The 22,443-nt window shown below is 41.6% G+C and overlaps 1 protein-coding gene across 6 annotated transcripts in view; it reads right to left on the minus strand.

Annotated features, from left to right (window-relative positions):
- MICU1 (mitochondrial calcium uptake 1) overlaps positions 1-22,443 on the minus strand; it is a 111,605-nt gene that overhangs the window by 41,086 nt on the left and 48,076 nt on the right. For 2 of the 6 annotated variants that reach the window (XM_042788504.1, XM_042788511.1), the window contains exons 7-9: positions 13,568-13,633; positions 12,180-12,294; positions 47-129 (exon numbers count right to left, since the gene is read on the minus strand). In XM_042788504.1, the coding sequence (XP_042644438.1) occupies positions 47-129; positions 12,180-12,294; positions 13,568-13,633 (264 nt within the window). Of the gene's footprint in view, positions 1-46; positions 130-12,179; positions 12,295-13,239; positions 13,246-13,567; positions 13,634-20,096; positions 20,109-22,443 lie in introns of all 6 variants that reach the window. The other 4 variants (XM_042788517.1, XM_042788525.1, XM_042788523.1 and 1 more) reach the window with 4 other exon arrangements.

Here is a 22,443-nt window from a genome sequence, read left to right on the forward strand (position 1 = left end):
ACTAAGATGCCTTGGCCTTAAGAAGTCAAGTTGTCATTCAACTTGCCTGCTCAAACTCTTCCATGTCCACCTCGCCATCACCATTCAGATCAAACATCTTAAAGGCAATTTCAAAATTCCTCTGGGGAGCTACATAAAACAAACAAACAAACAAACAAAAAAAAAAACACGACACAACAAAAAACAAACACCAGTTAACGAAGATACAAAAGCTCAATAAAAAAGGCACAAGTTCAGAATTACTTTATCCAAAAGTATTTTTCCATAATTCTTGCATTTTTAATAAGAAAATGCAACTCTGGAACCTCTAGCTACAAGCCTCATGGTGCTCCTTTTACCAAAAGTCTTGATAAGGCTGTTGGGGGGACGAGATGTTTCTTGAACAGAATTTATTCCATTTACAGGTGGAAAAAGCAGGGAAAGCAACACATCATCTGGTATTCCTAATGACAATCAGCAGAAAATGATGCTGTAGCAAGAGCTCCAGCCTGCTCCATGCAGTATAACACTAATTTGGCCAGAGGACGTTCCTCCGGCGCTGCGGAACATTCTCCGTGCTTTGTGAAGCAGCTGGTGGGTGAGGAGCAGACCCGGGCTTTGGGTACTTCTCTTGCAGACTCAGCTCTTGTCTCGCTGTACAAATTTAAACAAACCATTACCAACCCTGTCTCAGTCCAGTTATGACATTGAGATAACACACAAGCTAGAGCTCACCAGCTAAGGCGCACTGGAGACAGCATGGTACCTTATTTTTCACTGCATTTAGTCTACGTTGTCATGGTTTATTTAGTCAGAACTCTGCAAAAGCACTGCTTCTCAGCCACCCATCACAGCAAAACCACGCTCTTTCCTCTGCATCCCGCCAAAGAATTTGAGTACATTTCCATTTTGGGCTCTGTAACCCATCACCATTTAAAGCTACAACATAGTGCCACGATTTTTTTCCAAATTAAGTTAATATATGAGAATTTATCTTGCTCTGTTACTTTCAAATATATACCACCTACAGGAATTTTGGTGTTTGCTGGGATTTCTAGGGAATCCTCTAGGCTATAACTAGCACTTCGGTTGTCAGCTTAAATGATAAATTAAAATTTAGCCTTTTTTTTTTTTTGTTCTGAAGATGGCTCTTCCCCACCCAAATCTGGCAGGAAGATGTACATCACTGGTGAGGCTCACATCCCTTTAACCTCATCTGTTGCAATCAACTTTTGATATTTTTTGCGGATGCTCAAATAATGAGTAACGAGTTTCTGCAACCACCCTTCTGTGTTAAGGCATCTCCCAGATGGGGATGAGAGGAGGGGACACAAAGATGAATCCCTCAACCAAAAATAAATTAATATGGAATTAATGGAACTGGATTTTGTACATTAGTTAGACCTTCAATTTAAGACCAGGAGACTTTTACATAGTGTTTTCTCCTTGTTACCATAAACTGTAGCACTTCATCACTAAACGAGTCAGCAAACATGTTAATGAGATCACTTTTTCCAATCACTTTATGCCTTGAACAGATGTATAACAATATTAAACTCAATGGCAGGAACAGCCTGTCACTAGCCACTTGATATATACAGCACGTACAGTCCCGCCGTTATCATCCCTGGATTTCCAATTTCCTCGTGCCAATTATTTGGGCTTCACATTCCAAAGACCACATGCATAAGCGACGTCTCCTATAACCACGGCAATTGCCAGCAGCACGCGGTGGATTATCCTCCCTTCCATCCACAACCCTGCAGCAGAAGCCGTGCCTCCACCCAGCTGCCCTGTCCTGCCTGCTGGCATGAGGAGATCTTTGCTCACCACCCCTTGTCTGTCCAGCACTTGCGGAGCTGCAATCAGGGCGACCGGCTGTCCCCAACACCAACGCCATAATCTCTCCAGTGATGTCATCTAATTAAAGGGATTTATGCAAAAAGCCTCCTCTGTACCCATCCATCATTTCCAGTGATTAATTCCCCATTTCCTTGAAGAGCAACAATATTAAGCACCTTCCAACTACCCTCTTAATGTTTAAATAACACATCCAATTTTATTCGCTTCAATTGCAAGGACTGCGTGAAAGCCTGAACACAATTTCTTATTAGCCCTCAAATCTAGTGCTGCATGGAAAGAGTTGCTTCCTCTATGAGGAAAAGGAGGAATATACAGAACTCTAATCCAGTTACAAGACGCTAGAAAAAGAACAATTTACACATCTCATCTTTCTCACCCCGTTTTCTCTGCCAGGGTACAATGATGTACATTCTGAGATTGGAAAATCTGTTACTCCTTGTAAAAAAAAATCAGCATTTGGGGTTTTCTCCCTTTTCTTTTAAAAAAAAGATATAATACCAAGTCCTATTTGCGCAGCCACAGGGTAAACAGAGAGAGCAAGATACTTAACTCACCCCTCACAAAGGATATTTCCTTCCTTTCCCTTCTCTGAACACCCATTTTCAAGAGCAGTTTATCAAAACCCCAGAGAAGAACATCACTTGCAAAATGAAAATGAACAGTTCAGCATCAAAAATCTGCAGGGTCAGTATTTTCTAAGGACAGGGAAGGAAAGTGGCTTTAAATTGGCAAATTTAATTACTTCATTCCTTTAGCTAATAAGTGACACAGCCCATTTCTTCCTCTGATCTCCATATCTAACTTCAATTACTTGTAATGACACTTAAATCCAACAAACATGAATCTGAGCCAAGGTAACCAGAGGGCACCAAAGACAATTAGCTCATCCTGCTCCAGCTCAGGAAGAAATGTTCATTAAGATGTATGTCCCTGATCTCCGAGCAGCCTGGATTTAATGGTCCCGAGAGAGATGATTTCTGCCTCTCCTCTTGGGCATGATGTTTCTGACCAGGATTTACTAGGGAAGAGTTATCCCGACGGCAGCTGACCCCCCTTGCCCCCCCTGCCCCATTACTCATGGTTAGATCAGCCTGTGCAACCTCCACTTCTCTTCTTCCTCTTGTACTTACATCTTTCCAAAACTTGCAGACCATAAAAGCAGCAGATACTGGTTTGCCTAGCTAAACTTAGCACACACACACACCCACACCCATTTATTCTGCCCCCAGTTTAACCATTCTCAACTACAGCTTCTCTGAATTTCCCCACTGCCTCCTTAATTAAGATACCTCAAAATGAATGCAATATTCCTCCTGCAATGGTTATCAAAACCATTTAAAGGACTGGTTGCTTTTAATATGGTGCAAAGCCTGTCTTTACGAGGGAAAGACACTTTTGGATTTTCCCCAAGTGCTCTGCTGCCTTTCCAGCTCTGCTTGATCTTGCAAGCTATCTCCTCGTTATCCTTTTAGACATTATTAAGAATGAAGATTTTTCATTGCAACTAACTGCCCTTGGGCAGTGAATCAGGAACTGCTCAGGACAACCGCAGTTTCTTTACTAGCTTTCTTTCTAGTCTTAAGGTGTTCAAGGAAGATACAATGACTTCCTAATGATTCCTCCAAATCACTAACACAAATGAAAATGTGATACTGGAGCCCACGCCTGTACCAATTAACAAGTTACCTATTCCTAGCTTTGAGATATATGTAACCATATGTAGAAAGATCAGGTTGAACTCATTTGTAGAGCCATAGCTCCACCAGCTCTACACAAGTTGCTTTTTTCAACTGACCTCGGAGTTAGTGCAAAGAACAATTAACATTTTTCTTGACTTATTTGTTCATATCAAATATTTGGGAACAGAAAGACAATAAGAAAAGTAAAAGCCACACACAGTAACATTACGAAGATGAGCAACCTCCACCAGACAAACAGATGACGAGCAGCAGCACTGACCACATTGAAAAAGCCCAGTCAATCTATCAGTATAAAGCCCCAGGGAACCTCTAAGGGATTAGATGGGTTGATCAGGCAACTTTAAGCCAATTATGCCATTTTAAACTATTTTCAATTATTCAATGGACCAATTTGCAGCACTCAGTTGCTCTTTATGGCTGTTTAGTCTCATCAGAACCAATGCATTCTGAAAGACAATAAATACTCACTGATGAGAAAGGCTACATTTCACTATTTTTGCACTCATTTCATCTTCTCTTTCCCCCAAACTCGATGCTCCATACTTGAAGAGATACCTCTCAGCAAGCCCTTCCCTCTGACTCCTGCTGCAACTCATCTAGTATTTATTTGGTTGCACACAAAAATTAAGTGTCTGTAGAGCTTCAATCTCAACCGGACGCACAGCATCTTAGGAAAACCATTTTGAACACACTTTGAAGAATAAACGTCGCTCCCTTCAGATGTGTTTAAGGATTTCCTTGACAAAGTAGGGTGGGGTTTTTTGATGATGTTACTTAAAGGAAGTAGAACTTTTCCACACTCCTTTGAAAACCCTGAAATATCGCATCTTTTGGTCTGAAAGCAGCCCTTAGCAAACACAAGCACAAAGCAGCTCGAGACACCCATATCCATCCTAATGCCTAGTAACTCCACCAGCAACTCCAATGTGGGAAGAAAGATCAAGAATTCAGCTGGGAAGCTATATTCAGAAAAAGCAGTCGTTATGAGTTAAATATCCTATGATTGCTTCTTTCTCATGTATCCCAAAATTAAGAAAAATATACGTACAAAGGCCATAGTACCCTGGAGCTGAAATACGTTCATAATCAATCCAAAATTAACACAGTCCTCCTAAAGTAAAGACAGATTTTCACCTAGAGAGATGGTTGTTCAAGCTTTGCAGTTATAACTATATTTTTTCATTTCCTTTTCTTAAGGCACATCATTAAAAAAAAAGCTTACCACCTTCTTCCAGCCAAAGATTAATCAAGATTATTTCCCCCCCCTCCAGGTTAGAATGAATTAGAATGGTCATTATTCTGTCTGACTTGGCACAGCAGTATTTCAGTTGAGAAATGTTTCTGTACATGCTTGAATTGGAACATTTCTGTCTGAACTCAAGAACCAGACTCAGAGATGAGCTCACCCTTACAAGACTGCAGCCAGCAGTAGTATCTAGTTTATTGTAAGAGACTGCACCAGTAATAGGGAAGAGCTAGATGATGCACTTTCACATAATGCATCTCCAAATGCTGCAATATTTTTTTGAGAACGGAGTTACAGCCTTATAAGTAACTATCCATGGAATATAGATGGTCGAGCCCCAGCTGCAAAGAACATGAAGGAAAAACATTAAACTGTCCTAATGTTGTAGACACTTTCCTTTCAAATTATTCCACTATTTTAAAAATGAATCCAAATCCCACCAACTTTTTTTTTTTTTTTTTAAATGTTAATCAACCCAGAAATGTAAATAACGGGCAGCTAAAATAACAGCATCCACAGCATGGAGACTGAGCCACGATATCATCAGTTCTAAAAGTAAACTATCTTCAAATACCTAAGAGTTTTTTCTTATCACAAGGAAGAATCAGAATTACCTCTGAAATAATACAAATGCATCATTTTAAAACCTAAGTATACAAACCCCACTAAATTACAGACTTCAGCCTTAAAGCAGTCTAACACCCAGAAAATCAAGTTTTCATCCGACTTTCAAATTCCAGTTAAAATCTAAAATACAATGCTGCTTTCACCAGTGGAAAACAGGTCTTTCATACCTGGCAGAAGTACACCCTATTTGTATTACTGGCACGTGTTTGGGGTAGGTGTTATTTCTCAACAGCATAAGCTGGACCATGTTGGCTAGACCGACACCCGTGGCTCAGCACTGCAGCTCCACATGTGAGAAAAGGGGTAGGAAGTGGCTGATAATGAACCTGCCAGCATGCAAAGTAAAAAAACCACCATTATTAATACTAAGAAAAGCCTTAAACAACCTGGACCAAGAGAAATGAAGTTTTTGTTAGCTCCTCACTCTAAATCCACGCTGGAAGTTCACATGCCAGAACCCAGGCATGTGCATTCAAGCCCTACCTGGGTACCAAGCTCCAAGGTTATCGAGCTGCACGTGTCCACGCTGTCACCAGAGACAGTGAGAGGTGCACAACAGAAAGCAAAGAAGAGGCTAACTAGTAGAGTTGACAGCTAAAAACCCAAATAAATTGTCTGCTTGTGCAGAAACGCATGGATCAGACGTGTAAGGAACAGCTGAAGGATCTGGCATGTGAATGTATGCTCCAATCCACCCTCTGGAAAGCTGTACCATAGCAGTGTGCTACCTCAAGATACACAAGTTCATTCCAAGCATGCCGTACACACTTCCTTGGAGTGATGTCACAGATGACCCCATTTTTAAGCTTTCTTCTATTTAATCATTTAAAAAAAGAAATTAAAGAAAAAAAAAATTATTGCTGTTTCACTTTTCTATTTTTCTTGTTAGCTAGTGAACAAAAAAGACACTGTAATTTTGACACCAAATTTTGTATTTTGGTTTTAACAACTGTCCTGGGTTTGAGTGAGTAGTGGGGTTTTTTTTAGTAGCAGGGGAGGGGGCTATGGGGGTGGCCCCCTGTGAGAAGCTTCTCGAAGCTCCCCCAGCTCCAAGTCTGCTCCACCTCTGCACCAAAACCGAGCCCATCAGCTGCGCCTCTGCGAGAACGTATTGAAGAAGGGACGTGGTGAGGAGCAGTGGGACTGGTGAGGAGGAGTTGGGGCAGCTGCGTGAACACCAAGGTCAGTGGAGGAACTCTACAGTGGAGCAGACACTGATTTATGGCCTGTTGCTCCTGCTCGAATGATCAAGGTGCTGTGCCCAAAGAAGGCCGGGGTCTCATGGGAAAAGGCAGCCCCGCTGCTGTAATTCAGCGCTGGGAGGATTGCAGCATGCGGGGGAGTCCCACGCCGGAGCAGCTGGGGAAGGGCTGCAGCCATGGGAGAGAATCCAGTCGGAGGAAGTTAGTGACCCATGACGGAGCAGTGTGGGGAACGCTGCGGCCTGTGGAAGGAACTCATATCGGAGAAAGTTTGTGGAGGACTGTCTCCTGTGAGAGGGGGACCACGATGGAGCAGGGGGAACAAATTCCAGAAGCTCCCCCCACCGAAAATGGCAGAAGCAGCAGCACTGACTGCATCCCCCATTCTCTGCCCCTGTGCCACTGGGGGAGGAGGTAGAGATACCGGGAGCAGAGCTGAGCCCGGGAAGAAGGGAGGGGAGGGGGGAAGGTGTGCTCAAGATGTGGCAATGCTTCTCACTGTCCTACTCTGTTATGTGTTGTTAGTGTCTGTAATAAATCTATGTTCTTTTTTTCCTCCCCTAACAAGTCTGCCTTTTGCCTGTGACCATAATGGGTGATTTGCCCCTCCCTGTCCTATCTCGAACCCCAACAAGCCTGGCTCATTTGTCCCTTCTCATCGCTGGAAGAGAAGGGAGGAGTGAGTGGCTGCGTGGTGTTTGGCCGCCGACCAGGCTCAAACCACAACAACATCAATGACAAACGTACATCTCAGTTGCAGAGATTTGAGAGAATGTGACAGCGTCTCGGCTGGAGTACAAGGCTTAGCTTTCAACAGCTTCTCATCAGTTACCACATGACTCACAGCGCATTGCTGGAAAACAAGATTCCCTTTGAAATGCCTCTCTGAAATAAGGACCTAGAAACAAGTTGTGTAAATGGCAGCTGGGAACAAAGGCCATTAGAAACTGCCCTCTCCAGGGAACCCCCGGAGAAAGGGGACACCCCAACTATATGCAGGTTCTGGGATATTGCTACGAGTGACACAAAATTACTCTTATTTCCTATTTCTACAGAAATCATCATGAGTAAGTTTCTGGAACTTCTCAGTCAGGCTAACAAGTGCTGCACACAGAGCAGTCCTTCCCCACTGCAAATTTACTGTCCTCTACGATACAGGAGGTTGGTGGAGATCCATCAGCCCATCATGCCGTGAAAATGCAAGGGATGGAGAGGTGAACAGAGAGAGATCAAATGAAGACTGCAGGCGGTGAGGCTGGTAGAGCATCCCATGCCCTAATGTTGGTTTTCAAACTGGAGAGGGTCAAGCTCTGCTTGGGAAGATTCCAAACTGCCAATCCCAAAAAATCCATCCCATTACTGTCCTTCAGCACAGCTACCAGCCCATAGCAGAGGTGCAATGCTGAGCTAGAGAGCATTCAGTCTGACATGAAGCAACCAGGCTTACATTTGATAGTTGGGACATCCCTTGAAAGAGGATCTCTTTGCTGCTCAGATACATCTTGGAAATTGCACACAGCAGTGACTGGGCTGGCAGAAAAGTATTGAAGACATCCCTGCATCACATAGTGTCCATGAGATGGATCCATGGGTATGCATGTAGATAAACTGAGCGTCTTGAAATTTTAGACTAAAGATAAAATTAACATGAACAGGACCAAAATATTCTTATAAACTGAAGGCAACCCTGTGTCTCCTTGTCTTGTAGGAACGAGCCCTGTGGGACTTAGTGCTGCTTTGTAGGACTAAAACACTACTGGGAAGACAACGGGTTTCACTTGTGGCAGGGAAGAAGGCTGAAGACATTCGTGTCAGCCAGAAATACATATTCAAAACGGCCACAGTGCAAACAGACCCCAGAAATCACATCACCTGCATGCAACAGTGCAGGAGAACATGTCGTGCCACCTCCACTGCAGGGACCTGCACAGCGTACAATATCCAGCCAGAAAAAATATTCCAGAGCTAGGTGGCTTGGGATTTATTTCCTACACAGGGAAAAAAAAAAAAACAAAAAAAAAACAAGGAGAATCTATTCCAGGCAAGAGGCCTCTTGCGAGTCAGTACCTGTAAGGGATGGCAGCACACCGCGGTCTAGAAAGAGCCCGCAGGAGATGAGAGAAGGAGCTGCACGTCTGCTACGAGAGTCCTGGCAAGAGAGTAATTACTTTGGCTTGAGCTCCTGCTATTTAACTCTCGTTCCAGGAAGAGTAAATCCAGACACAGCAACAGTCCAATTACAGAAACAACACTGACTTATTCTTCTAATGCCCAGCTCCCTTCAGTACCTGTTAATCAAATGGGCATTACTGCGCCTGAAGAACTGACCATGTTTGCTCTGAAATTGCAGTCGCTGATGATGGAAGAGCTCATTCTCTCCTTCCTCCACCAGTTATGCAAGTCCAAAAGCAAAAACTTCCTTGGTCAGGGAAGTGATGTCTTTGCTTTCCTATGTCATCTGAAGGGCCCAAGGGAAATTTCATCAGCATTTTGTTTATTCTGTATTTTCCTCATCCTTCTACCTCTGACCCAAAACACAGAGAGCGGCTGAAGCGACCAAAACTGTGGGGTATCCTCAAGGCCACTCATCTCTCATTGCCTTTAATAGAGAGCTGACTTTCTGAAGCAGTTAAATGCTATTTCATTAGTCATTTTGAAAATACATTTTCAAAGAAACACACTAACCGACAAGAACACACACTGCTAGAAATAAAATACGGTGACAGACTTCATTTTCTGTGCAATATGGAAACAGCTGTCTGGGAGCAACGTATAGATGAAGCCTCCAGCCCTCTCTCCTCCTCTCCCTCCCCAGCAGCTGCCACACAGTCCGTATTTCAGAGAATACAACTGAAGTGAGCTCCAGCTGAAGCTGCAAAGATAAATTAAATGAAAACCTTCGGAAAACACTCTCAAAGCCCGGCCATGCTTTTGGTAGAGCCAGGGAGAGCGGCAGGAGCCGTCTCAGCAGACTTGCTGGGCATAATCTGCCCAAGGAGCACAATAACACAAAGCCCTCTGTGTTTTTTGTTTTCAGAAGTTATCATTGATCGGTTTTGAGTTCAATAAGCCAGACCAGACTACAACTGATCTCTTCCCATCACTTCTGAGCACAGCAGAAGAACAACCCTCCCTCCTGCCTCCCACCCCCACATCTGATCTCGCATTCCCCTTCTGATTATCCTGCTTTAGTGCTCAATACACCACCTTCCTTTCTCAATATTTAGTGGTTTTTAGCTATTTGATGTAAGCTACTGTTCTCTTGACCGTATACACACTTAATGTTTGGGTTATTTAAACAACACAGTGAGAAAACCAATACTGAACTGTGAGGTTTAAGATGTACTTTCCTCATTCTATTTTATTTATTTCCCAGGCAAAACAAACAAACAAACAAACAAACAAACATCAGGAACTACCATATTCCTGCAAGTTAAAGTTCACGAGTAGGAGAGTAAAGCAGCACGGCCTATCAGTCAGTTTTCTATCTAGCCACAGGGCAAGGTTTGTTTGGGTTTTATTTTTATAAAAGCAAATGCTTTAAAAATGAAACCAAAACTCATCCTCTGGGGAATCATTGCCAGTAGCTCCAGAGACACTTCTCCATCTTCAATGTCTATTCAGCAAACTCCCAAAATACCGACAAGTCAGGCCAAAAGTCCCAGAACACTTCCCCTACCCACCCTATTTTTATTTTTTTTCCCTTCTTTTTTGAAAGTTCCTGCTTTGCCCACCCCTCATATCATTCCTCAAAGCACAAACCACCCAATTCTGTCTCCTCTTGTTAGCCTGATTCCCCAGTAACTGCAAGCACAGTTTAAAGGCCCAAGAACAAGAGGAAACACACCTATTGCTCTCACACCACCCTCCAAAATAAGGCTGGCTGCCACTCTAACGCAACGTGGTCCCTTTTCTTTCATTCTCACAACAAAGAAATTAATCCAAAGCAAGAACAATTTCTCCTGCTGTTGCCTCTGGAAGTGCATGAAATTAATTCTGCACCCTGCGTACTTGATCAGGGGGTTGGTCACCACCAGCACAGCCATAAAGCCAATGGCATGAGTGTTTTCTAAACCACGTTCAGTAATGTGATACTATAGGTTTGTGTGTTCGTCGTATGCAGTGACTCAGATTAAAAGCCCCCGCTACACAAGTGAAAATATCTCAGATAATTTCGGCAAAGGTTAGACTAATGTAAGAAAGGAACAGCAAAAGTCTTAAGATTCAGTTCTGAGACTCAGTCAATCAAAAAAACAGATTAAAATCATAAAACAAGTCCCCTGGATTGAACCAGCTTTCTCTCTGGAGTTTGTTTCCACAACATGAAGGTCACATACAGGTTTTCCCCCACCACGTGCATTTGACAACAAACAAGATCGTGACACTTGTTTCTCCCCTGTAATAGATCCTCTAAAACGCTGTGTGCAGTAAATGAAGAGCTGCCTCTCTCATTTGTCCATGTTACAGCATGCAAGAACATGGGGTAAAAAATAAAGCACCTGTTACTTTTACCAAAGCGCAAAGGTTTTTATCAAATTACCCAGCTGACTCCCTGAACAGCACAGAGCAGGTAGCAAAGAGGGGTCTACAGCAAACTGGGAAGTGTCCAGCTTTTTAATTCCTATAATAAGGCCATCAGGAAACAGATACAAAACTAGATGGCCAAGTTGTTGTTTTACTTTTTTTTTTTTTTTTTTTTTTTTTTTTTAAGTCTGAAAATAAAATGTCTCAGGTCATTTGGACAGCAGTATACTCCCTATTACCCCACATTTTCTAATGGAGCTGAAAAATAACTGAAATTTCTGGTGACTTCCCTTTTGTGATACGGCACCTTCCAAGGTGCTAGAGAAGCTCTGCAGAGAAGGTTTTGAATTTACTCTCCCCACGAAGAAAGGCTAGAAACGCTGTCTGACATTACCAAAGGCTTCAGTTTCACTGCTTCTTGCCAACAATGTCAATTTTCAAGTGCCAGCACTTCAAGTACAGAAGATTTCGCTGGGACAGATTAGCAGATCACAAAAATACCACAAATGTAAGTCAAGCACAGCAGGGTGAAAAGACAGAAGGTATCTAATGATACTTGTTGAAATGTAAATGGCTTAACTTCTCTCCTCATTGGATCACATCATGCACAAGCCTGAGCTTACCCAAGGGAAAATACAGCTGGAGAAGAGAGTCTGAACAGTCATGTTCAACCAGTGAAGAGCTGGAAAGCAGTATTCATCCAAACACAAATATCGTATGAACACAGCTCAAGAACACATCTCCATTTACAGTTTTGAACAGCAGGTCAAATGACTCATTCAAAAAAAATTTGTGACATTTCAAAATGAGAAATAAATCTTCAGAACTCATCGATCTGCTTATCTTGCTGAACCACTCAAAGCTAAGACTAAACCAGATGAAGCAATAGCAATTATTCATTCAGCTCAAGTTTCAAGCAATCAAGAATTCCTTTTAGGGAAATGTACATAGAAAACAATAGCAAATTCACTGCTTGTAAACCTTCAAAACTTTAAAAAAAAGCAGTAACTGCAGAGAAAAAAAACCCACTGTACTTACTGGAAAGGACTGTCGTGAGGAAGATGTAGTCAGAAAAAGAAATGAGTCCACATTCTCCAAGGGCATAAAATATGCTGTCCTCATCAGCAAATTTCTCTCGCTCCTGGGATAATTTCTATTTATTCATCCAACACAGATTCCAAAAAGAGAAAATAAAGCAGTTGATTAAATAGAGAAATGGAAGGCTTTATTTGTATCCTAACCACCAACAAGCCGTTCCACATACACACCCCTACTATCTCATTCATATTCAGTGGACCTTTTCCAGCCTTCAAATCTGTCAGAAATGCTTTGCAAAGATCAGTGCTTCCCCATTTCAAATGAGGAATATGGAATTGCACAATATTAATTAGTTGGTTTAGCCTAGTTGAAATACAGATAAATAAAACTATGTCCTTTTTGCTTAAAATTGTCTGAATCTTAGAGAGATTAGTGTTACAAAACCCAGATTTTTTTAAATACAGGGTTCAAAAGGGAAATTATTATATTTCACTAATAGTGTTTTAGTTATCCTCTGTTGTAGCAGTAGCCAAGAACTATTTCACATGGATATAAAGTGTGATCAAAGTTACCAAAAATGTGTAGTTACGAGAGACACACGATTCAGAAGCGTGTTTTAGCAAGCTCACTAGGAGAATCGGAATCAATACCAATCTCAATCTCTCTTGCTCCAGTTCTTTTTCAACACCTTGTTTTAATAGAAAATACCACGTGTGTTTTATCAGCTAATCTCCTTCACTAAGCTAAAAATCCCAGTCCCTTTGATCCACTGAAGCTTCAAAGACTGAAAAGGATCCATAAAACTGTTAGGAGATGCACACTGAAATCCACACTGGTGATCCATTCTAAGAACACAGCAGGAGGCGGCACACACACACAGAGGAAAATGAAATTAATATAAAGAAAAGTAGGCGTGGATGAGGTTATTCCACAGAAACCAAGTCATGCAAGCACAGAAGCATGGTGAAAGCAAGGCTGAATTTAGGAACAGTTTTAGGAAAAACCACCAACAAACACCACCGCACGAGGGTCCAGCTATACAACTGCCCCCCACCGTTACCTCTGTCTAGCGGAGATCCCATCATATACAAGATAAAGGAAAGAAAACTGGTTAACCGACAATAAAATAAGCAGGCAAAACATAACATCAAAGTTGAACTGTTAGACTTGCGGAGAGCAAGAAAGTTCTGAAGCAACCAGGTCGTTGCTTTGACTGGGCACCTCTAAGAAACCTCAGTAGACACCCCAGCAAGAGTTAGCACACAGCCTCTCCAGGTCAGACCCACTGTCTGCAGCTAATGTCTCTCATCCACCTCAGGTTTTGTTTAGTATGGGGTTTTGGTTTGTTTTTTTTTTTTTTTTTTTTTTTTTTTTGAGAGAGAACTCACCATTGTATGTGACTGCAGAGTGGGGATGAGCTCAGCTAATAATTTAGATGAAAATTTAACCCGTATCTGGTTCAGAAACCACAAGAAGAGAGACAAAAATAACCATATAGATCACCAAAAAATACAGTTTCCAGGGGAAAGAAGTTCAGCTCTATCGATGAAATAAAACTCTTCTCAGTAGCTCTGCCTTTATCGTCTGGAGAGCATTGGGAGGCAAATCACTAACAGCAGACAACATGCTAATGGCATTAATTTCATCCAACATAACTGCTATTTATGCTTATGGGATACCAGGTTCAAGTATCATTTACTGAAAAAAACCGTTTTTGCTTCCCTTCCCACTGAGATGGATCCAAAGCAAAATTACACTGATGCTTATGTTAAGGACAAATAAACAACGTCTGGTTTTGCTTTAAACTGAAGAGGGGATCTGGGGAGAAAACAGTTTTCTGCAATTGCTGCCAGCGGCATTGCCGGCAGCATCTCACCTGCTTGTGTGATTTATTGCCTCTTCCTCTGACTGCCTGTCTTCAGCAGCTTTTACCATAAACTAGCTAGAGCACCCGACTTCACTTGCTCAAAAGAGCCCATGAAAAAATTCCAGAGATCAGTTTATTATTTTTTATGGGTTTCTTTTCTGCACTTAAAATTCATTGTTGGCATCAAACAGCTCAAGATATTTCTCATAAGCTGAAAATGACATCCATATACTAACAATAAAAAAGATGTTTAGTTGCTCTCTGAAATACAAAGGTGTGGACAGATGGAAGGGAGAAGCATTTACTGATTTGCATCTTACTTCAAGCAAACGAAGTAAAATTTTTTATTTATTTTAAACAAACATGTACTTGTCAGAAATCTTGGGAAGGGGAATATACACTGCGACTATGGTGCTTAGCCTGCCTCCAGCTAACGGGAAAGGGAACTTCTCCCACTGATCTTGGTAGGAAAAAATAACAACTGACCTGATCAATACGATTTTCAGGTTCCCAGCACACGGAGGACAGAATTTTAAAAAAAATAATAAATTCACAACTCTCCCATTTATTTTATCTTCTGACTCATTAAGAAGCTGTGCGTGTGACTGCTTAGCAGAAAGTACGTGGGAAGCTTGCCCTACTACAGGAAAGGCTGAAAGCATCCTTCTCAGGGGTTGTTCCCCACCATTAAACACTATAGTCTACAGGATTAATTATAACCCCCTTGGGGGGGCCAGGGGGAATCAATCTACCTACTTTAACAAAGCACAATGTGGACTGCTGTGATCCCTCGAAGTTCAAGGTTGAGAAACCCAAAGTCAGTCCTCACTAACACCTAAAACCACTGTCTGTGGACCTCGAGCTTCTTTTCCACACCCTAATTTCCTTCCAGCATATTCTACCATCCCTTCTAGCCAGAAAGGTAATGTACAGAATCAGAAAATATAGGCAAAAAACCCCTCCCAGGCCTCCATCCTCTTTTAGAGATGTGTCATCTTCACAAATTAGTTAACCACACAATTTCAAGACAACTTTCACATTTTACACCCTCTTGTATCTTAACACAAGCTAATTACCAAAGTGCTCTATTAAAACAGTCAAATGTCTTCCATTTAAGAATTTTTCTCTATGTTAAATCCATTCCTCAAGCCAGAGTAACTGGTTAAGATCATTCAGCACGCCCAAAAAACATTCAGAACTGAGCATTCACAAGTGAGCATGCCACTTGGAAACAGTTTACAATTCTGATGTATTTTTTAATCAAGCAGTAGATTTGTATTGAACAAGCACACAAACGAGCAAACACCCAAATTAACATGTAAAAAGAAAAAGAAATCCAAATATACCATTGCTTTTGGCACAAGCATGACTGTGGAAATTCAGTGAAAAGCCACCAGTCCAGTCTCAGTGGAATAAAACTTTTTACAGGCATTCAGGCAGATTATCTTACAAAACCAGACATCAACAACCAGTAAAAAAAATAATGTAATTGCATTTCAAAATACAAAGCTTGGTTTGCCATTCCCAACTCAGGTTTGCCCAAGCCCAACAAAAAGGACCAGAAGATGGGCTGGACATACCAGTAACAATGACCAACCTCCCCCAAACCAGGGTGCTGTGGAAAATGCCATACGCAGGCAACTCCCCAGACTTGTGTTATGAGCTGGCAAGACACCCAAAGCTATATCCCAAACTTCACATGTTCCACCCCAAAACTGATCTACCGCTGGAGCCTCCCTTGAGCTAGGTACGTGGTACAGCTCCCAGGTAACAAAGGATATTTGTAGGGGGAGGAAAAAAAAAACAGAACACACAACCACTGATTCCTTCCGTTCTTTGCCAAATATTACCTTTATTTTGGATTTAGAAATTGTTTTCCCAAGGCTGAGTAAAGAGTGGAACATGTTAATGCTTAATTATGCAAATCTGAAAAAAAAAATTATGTTTGGAAATTAAGGGATGCCTTCTCTGCAAAGGCAGAGGTGGGTGCAAGGTGCTGTGCTGGTGTTTGCACTGCGTTCGTAACACATGTTTAGAAAAGCCTTGTCAGCTAAATCCTTGCAGCTCTACTTCATTCTGCATTTCAGGAACTACCTAATGAGCAGCATTTAATTTGCCACTTTGGAAAGAAAGCATTCTTGTTAAGTCACTTAAAACTGACAGTTCATGTTTCAATCTAGAGGAGAACACACACTTTTGGCCCATTTATTCACAGAACTTATGTTTATGCACCACCTTTGTACTCATATGAACCAAAGCTTCAGGAATTTATCAGCCTATGTGACCACTCGACAGTGACTTATGCCTTCCAAAACAACAGAATAAATATCAAACTGCATGCAAGATAATGAGTATTTCTCCAGAACCAGAAAGTAATTTTGTAAATTAGTACGGATTTTTAGATGAAGCATAACCATCTTTTATTGACAAACGTCATCATACTCAGTTTGTTCCTTTTTAAAAGAAATACTTTACGGTTACCAATACTCTGTAAGCAAATACAAAACCATGAATGTTTGTTTCAGTGAAGTCACCTTGCTGCAAAGCAATTCTCTTTCAGTCCCAACTGACCACCTTCCATTACACAAACCATTTAAAAGATGTCTATTAACGTATTTCTTTTACGGTTAGCTGTGGGCATGTAGGAAAAGAAGTTAAAATGCTGTATGTTCAGTGTCAAAAAGACACATTCTCCTTTCCATGGTAGGAGTTTCCAAAAAAACCTGTGCTCCAAGTTGGTCTAATATAGACAATTTGTTTCCTGTTTTCTGGCGTTATAAGGTAAAGATGACCCTCCATATTATTGCAATTTTGGGATACATGTCTCTTTACAAATGAAATCTCTCTAACAAGAGGAGAACCACCCCACATTAGTGCTTGTGCACGTAACATGAAGCAGTAGGCATAGACATGATTCACTATTAGTCCTGCTCGCACATGGCTTGATACCTCGGACTGAAATCAGTAGACAGGCACCCCTATAAATAGCAGGTTATTAGGAATCCTTCTGAGGATGGGAAGACAAATTTTTTGGTAGAATTTATTGGACAATCCCTTTAATTAAGGTATTTTAAACACTCTTTAGCACCTACCACACATATAGTTTGACATCTTTAACAATATTAGCTAGCATCTGCCAACTCATTAGCGCTACGCGACATTTAAATAAGCAGCGACGCGGCCTCTATGTGCCCGGTCCAGCAGAGCCTGCAGGACAGCATCATGCTGGCACGGACTACTGCAGCTCCTTCCCGAGCAGGGCTGTTAAAAATCTGGGGAAATATATGCTGAGCCACTCGCTAACACACACGTGTGCAGCAGATGTTCCGTATTAGTCTATGACACAAAGTAGGTAAGGGAAAACCTTTCAGAAAGGCCAGCGAAAACTGCAGGCAATGCAGCCTGCTACGGTGACTGAAAATATTAATGCTTAGAACTCTGTCTGCATCAAAATGCTGAACTGGAGGCTCTGGAATGAGGAGGACTTTTAATTTTTGCTCATTTTTTTCAAGATATAAACTTTAAAGAACCAAAAGCCAGGTATTTAGAGATTTCATGACAACTCATGTTGGCACCTCACTACCTACATTAAAGACAACTGAAATAAAGAAATAAAAAGGCTTTCAGAATCAGATTTAAAACTTGAGCTTTTCAGCCCAGCTGTTCAAAAGCCCTTTAGGGAAAAGAGGTAGGGGAGGTCCCTCTACACTATGAAGCAAGGACAAAAAAAGGACTCGGGGCAGAATTGAGGGATTTAGAGTTTTTAAAGCTAGCCTTGTAATGTGGATGGAAAACACATCATTTTAGATGTATCGCCTAGTATTTTTTATATATTACTAAATAAGAAAAAAAGTGTTTAAGGTTGTGATGGAAACAGCACAAGCACTTTCTTAAACTCCTAAACCTCTTTTTTTGCAGTGAAAAAGTCCACAGTATCACTCCTGGTGCCTCTAGGTAATTTACTATGAAGTCTGCATACTAACAAAGGCAAATGCAGACAGATTCTGCATGGCAAATCCTGGTGGGTGAGTGTTAACACAGGAAAATACTTAACATTTCCTGTTGGCAGATAAATACTGCAGCTTATGACTTCTCAAGAGTATATTCTAATAAAAAGGTTTTAAAAATCTTTAATTTGGGCATCAGTCATCTGTATATACACTCATCAGAGGGACAAAAAACCAGACCTTGACATGGATGAAGTTGTTCTGCATACTCTCTCCCTCCGATTTTGAATTTGGACATACACAGAGAATCAAACCTCAGGCGGCGATCACTACTACAGGTGGTCTCCTGAGACTGGAAAGAGAAATCCGCATTCCCTCCTTCCAGCAAGGCTGTAAATATTTATCACCTTTTAAACAAACGGCACCTGAAATGCAAGGCCAGCATTCTGTACAACCAGGAAAAAAAAAAAAAAAAAAAAATGACACAGACTTTCCCGACCCTTCGCAGGCAGCAGACCCACTCATGCAAGGGAGAAACCCCTGCTGAAAAAGCAAGTAGGAAATGCCTCAGAAAAGGGACAGTCTACACTTCTGTTCCCTGTCACTGCCCTCAGTCCTCCGCAGGGTAATCAAATCACAATCTATAAGACCATAGCAGCATTCGTCATGGAAATTTGATGGAGGAGGATTAAAATTAAGTCCCTGATGTCCCAAATTATGCTTCTAAAATGAGCTGACCTTTGACACCTTTGAATTTAAATGGCTGTTTAGGTTTCCAGATGGAAATCAGGATACTGCTCTCCATCGCCTCAGCCCGCATTACCAAGATGAACTCATTATGTTGATAATGCACGCTGCACATTTTCTCAAATAAAAACTCTAGTGTGAAAGTACACGAGCAAAATAATAATTCTGTATAGAAAGCACGTATTAAACATTGGCTCAGAGGATGAGGTTGGGACCATACACTCTGTACTAATCACCCACCAAATGAAAAAAGGGGTTGAGGAAAACCCACATGTACTCACGTAATTAGAGACTGTCATCAGGATCACAAATGGCTTAAGGAACTGAATTAAGATACAACTAAAAATCTTGCCATGCTCTTCTACTCTCTCACTCTTCCTTTCTTCTTCACCTCCTGCATCTCTTAAAGCATTCCCTCCCACCCTGATCAAGCCATCCTCCTTCCCTCTCCCCTTCTCCCTACTAATTCCATGTTACCCAAGGACAGAGTTTGCAGAGCTTATTTTTGTATCCCTTATGTATTAAGCACTCATCTAATGCCAGCAAAACTATCAAAGAAATTAAAGCCAAAAATGATCCCATAAGCCCCTATCTGATTACAAGACTGCATACACCCAACTAAGGGCACTTTGTCACCAAATTGTTTATTTTTTTGCAAACCTCCCCTATGGATTTCATTAAGATCACAAAGCTACGAGGCAAACTAAATGTGTTTAGAGTACATATCCCTCTTACTAATACTGAATGAGCTTCCCTCTACTTTCTAGTTCCTTTTCCTATAAACCATCTTGTGAACTACAGCATCTCAATATCTACTTCCTAAAACATTCTTTAATGTAGTTTACCCTATATAGTCCTGTAACTTGAAAAACTCAAAAAAATTTGCAAAAATAACTTTCACACATTCAAATACATGATGCTTCCCCACAGCATCTGGCCAGAGACATGCCTGTCCTTTCTCACAGAATAATACTGACTTTGTGGCCCTGAGCAGAAAATGCTGTTTTCCAACAGAGCCAACTCTATCGCAGTCTCATCAAGCTGCAAAGTAAGTCAGAAGCCTCAAAAGACACTGTGAAAAGAAGAGGACAGGGAGATACACATTTGAGCTTTGCTCAGAGATGTTCCTATTAATAAAGCCATGTATTAACCGTTACCCTGAGGACTGTACTCTGAAGTCAAATTCAAGTATTCTGAAATAAATCCTTTAGACTGAAGATCAAGGCGAGGATTCGGGATTACTTATTAAAGGAGCAGTGAGAAGGGATGAGCGTACACTGTCCCTTTTACATGAAAAGTGCATATTATGAAGTCTGAAGCACAAACTAATCAAAGCACATGCTGTCTGCTTTGTACCTGCCAGAAATCCTGGTGGAAGGGGAGAGGGTTAGAAAAGGGAAGAAAATGAGGGAATGTTTGGTTACACCAAAACACCAAACCATAATTAGAATAAAGACACAAGTATCAGAGATATTAGTAGCTGGAAGAAACACCCGTCGGGTTCCTAGAAACCAGAATAACAGAGGATATACAGCAACCAGAGCGTTTTAGTAGTATCTGCCAAACAAGCCCTGTGAAAACAAGCATAGAATTAGTGGTATGGAAAGATAACAAGTAGAGCTCCTTCAAAACTGAAATACACCACGAATGTTTGGTAGAGGAGGTGGGAAAGGATGAAGCATGTTCTGTACATGGAGGTAACACAACGCAAGTGTCCACAGGGATGTTTGTGCATCATGCATTTACCTGTGTTAGAAGCAAGTATTCTCTTTGATGAAATTTGTTTTTATTAAAAACCAGCCGAGAGCAGAATGTGCAGCTCAGTGTCCGCACAGGCCCCAGCAAACAGGGAAAAGCCATCACGAACACGAAATGGCTAACTAAAGCGGATGGGAGGGCTAAGTTTGGCTGGGAGGAGAAAGCTAGCAAGCAGACACGGACAGTGATGTCAGCAAAGAAAGTCAAGAAGAGAAAAACCATGTCAGCTCAGATTTGCTGGTTATTTGCAATAAACTGCATCTCTGCTTGCTTCCACAGAGGGTTGCAGGCAAGAATTATATCCCACCAGTTCGTTAGAATGCTTTTGGGGATGGCAGAGAAACTTACACATAGATAATGATGTTGTGCTTGTCTATGTAAGAAGATGCCTCGTAGTTACTATGGAAATACTACCTGCAGTGAGATCAGAAGGTGAAGAAATTTAAAAGCAAGCTATCTGAAATTGGACAGTGACTTCTTACACAGATTATGGACCAAAATAACTGAATGACTCAAGGTGTGTCCAAGCAAGCCATAACTTAGACTCAACAGCTCAAACTGCTGACCCAGGGGACTCATTTATTTCAAATACTCTTACAACAGTCATTGGCAAGACCTCATACAGGTGGATTTAGAGGACTCCTCACCTGTTTTCATTGCCTCTAAGCTAGAGAAAGTACTGAGTATTCTCAGTTATCAGGCTCATTACATTGACTGCATATACACTTTAAATTGCTGTATACTGAATTGCAATAGCTTGCTTTTAAGGTATCGTTTAGAGTTGCATCCTTTCACGTGAAGGCTTCAGAGGCACTTAAACTTCACAGGAGCTCAGAGGTCTGATCCAATGCTTGGCTCCTGAACGACAGCAGGACTTTCAGCTTGTCTCACTTGCTGCTAGCTCAGGTCTACAGCAGCTTCTGTACTGCAGCTACTCTGGTGGATGTCTCGCACTCCAGCCTGAGCTCACACACAAAGAAAAGGACCCCAGAAATTCAGGCCTGTAAGTAAAGGCTCCTTTTCCCCCCTCAATCAAATCTGGCAACAAGATCCTTCAATCCACCATAAAAGGATGGTTCATCTACCTCCAGTCCTTTTCCAAGGGAATCCTTCCTGAGTACATTTTTTCAGGCTCCTCCGCTCCTGGGATGCAATTCAAATCATCTGGCAAGAAATACTCCTCCTGAGCTGACTCCCAGAAACATTCCTTAATGGACACATACCTCCAGTTACAGGGCCCTGGCAGTTAAGTGTAATTTAAGCTGATCATTATACTGGTCCATGGTGCAAGCCTGCATTATACAGTGGAAGTGAATTTCAGGTGTTTTTTACTGGCCCTTACAGAAACCATATGAAGTATTTTTCCTCGTTTTGCTATTGCTCTGCATTACTCTACAGCATCCCCAAACATCTAGAGATGTAAATATAAATGCTGGCAGGAAATACTTAATTCATAAATTTAATTAGAGGGCATTGAAAGCCTCTATAATTACTTACTGCAGCAATGGTAGCAGGAGGGTAAGCTGCTGCTGGTAGCCTGAAGGCTTTTGTTCGTATTAAGCAGTAGCAAGCAATTTTCCACATGGGAGAACAAAAAGAGCAAGTCAAGTGTATTCTGTATTAAACTAATAAGCCATCTAGGGTGAGATATTTTTTTTCCCTAAATAGGCTAGAGGTCTCTTAAAAGCACTACTTCTTACCTTTGGTGCGAGTACCCAACTGCACAATGACAGATCTATGCTGTGCACCCACCATGCTCATTTTCTGCTTCTGCTCACACCTTTCCACCAGGCTGCACAGCTGAAAGCTCAGCCGTGGGATACCTGGAAGCTGCCCTGCACTGGCTCACCAGGTCAGGGACCACACCAAAGGACCAGGTGACAGGGTGTGATTTTGCTATGGACAGGGTAGATACAGAACATCGTGGATATAGAACATCGCTTCT

This window comes from Tyto alba, unplaced genomic scaffold (genome assembly GCF_018691265.1).
Source record: "Tyto alba isolate M040663 unplaced genomic scaffold, T.alba_DEE_v4.0 Super-Scaffold_1, whole genome shotgun sequence".
Lineage (NCBI taxonomy): Eukaryota > Metazoa > Chordata > Aves > Strigiformes > Tytonidae > Tyto > Tyto alba.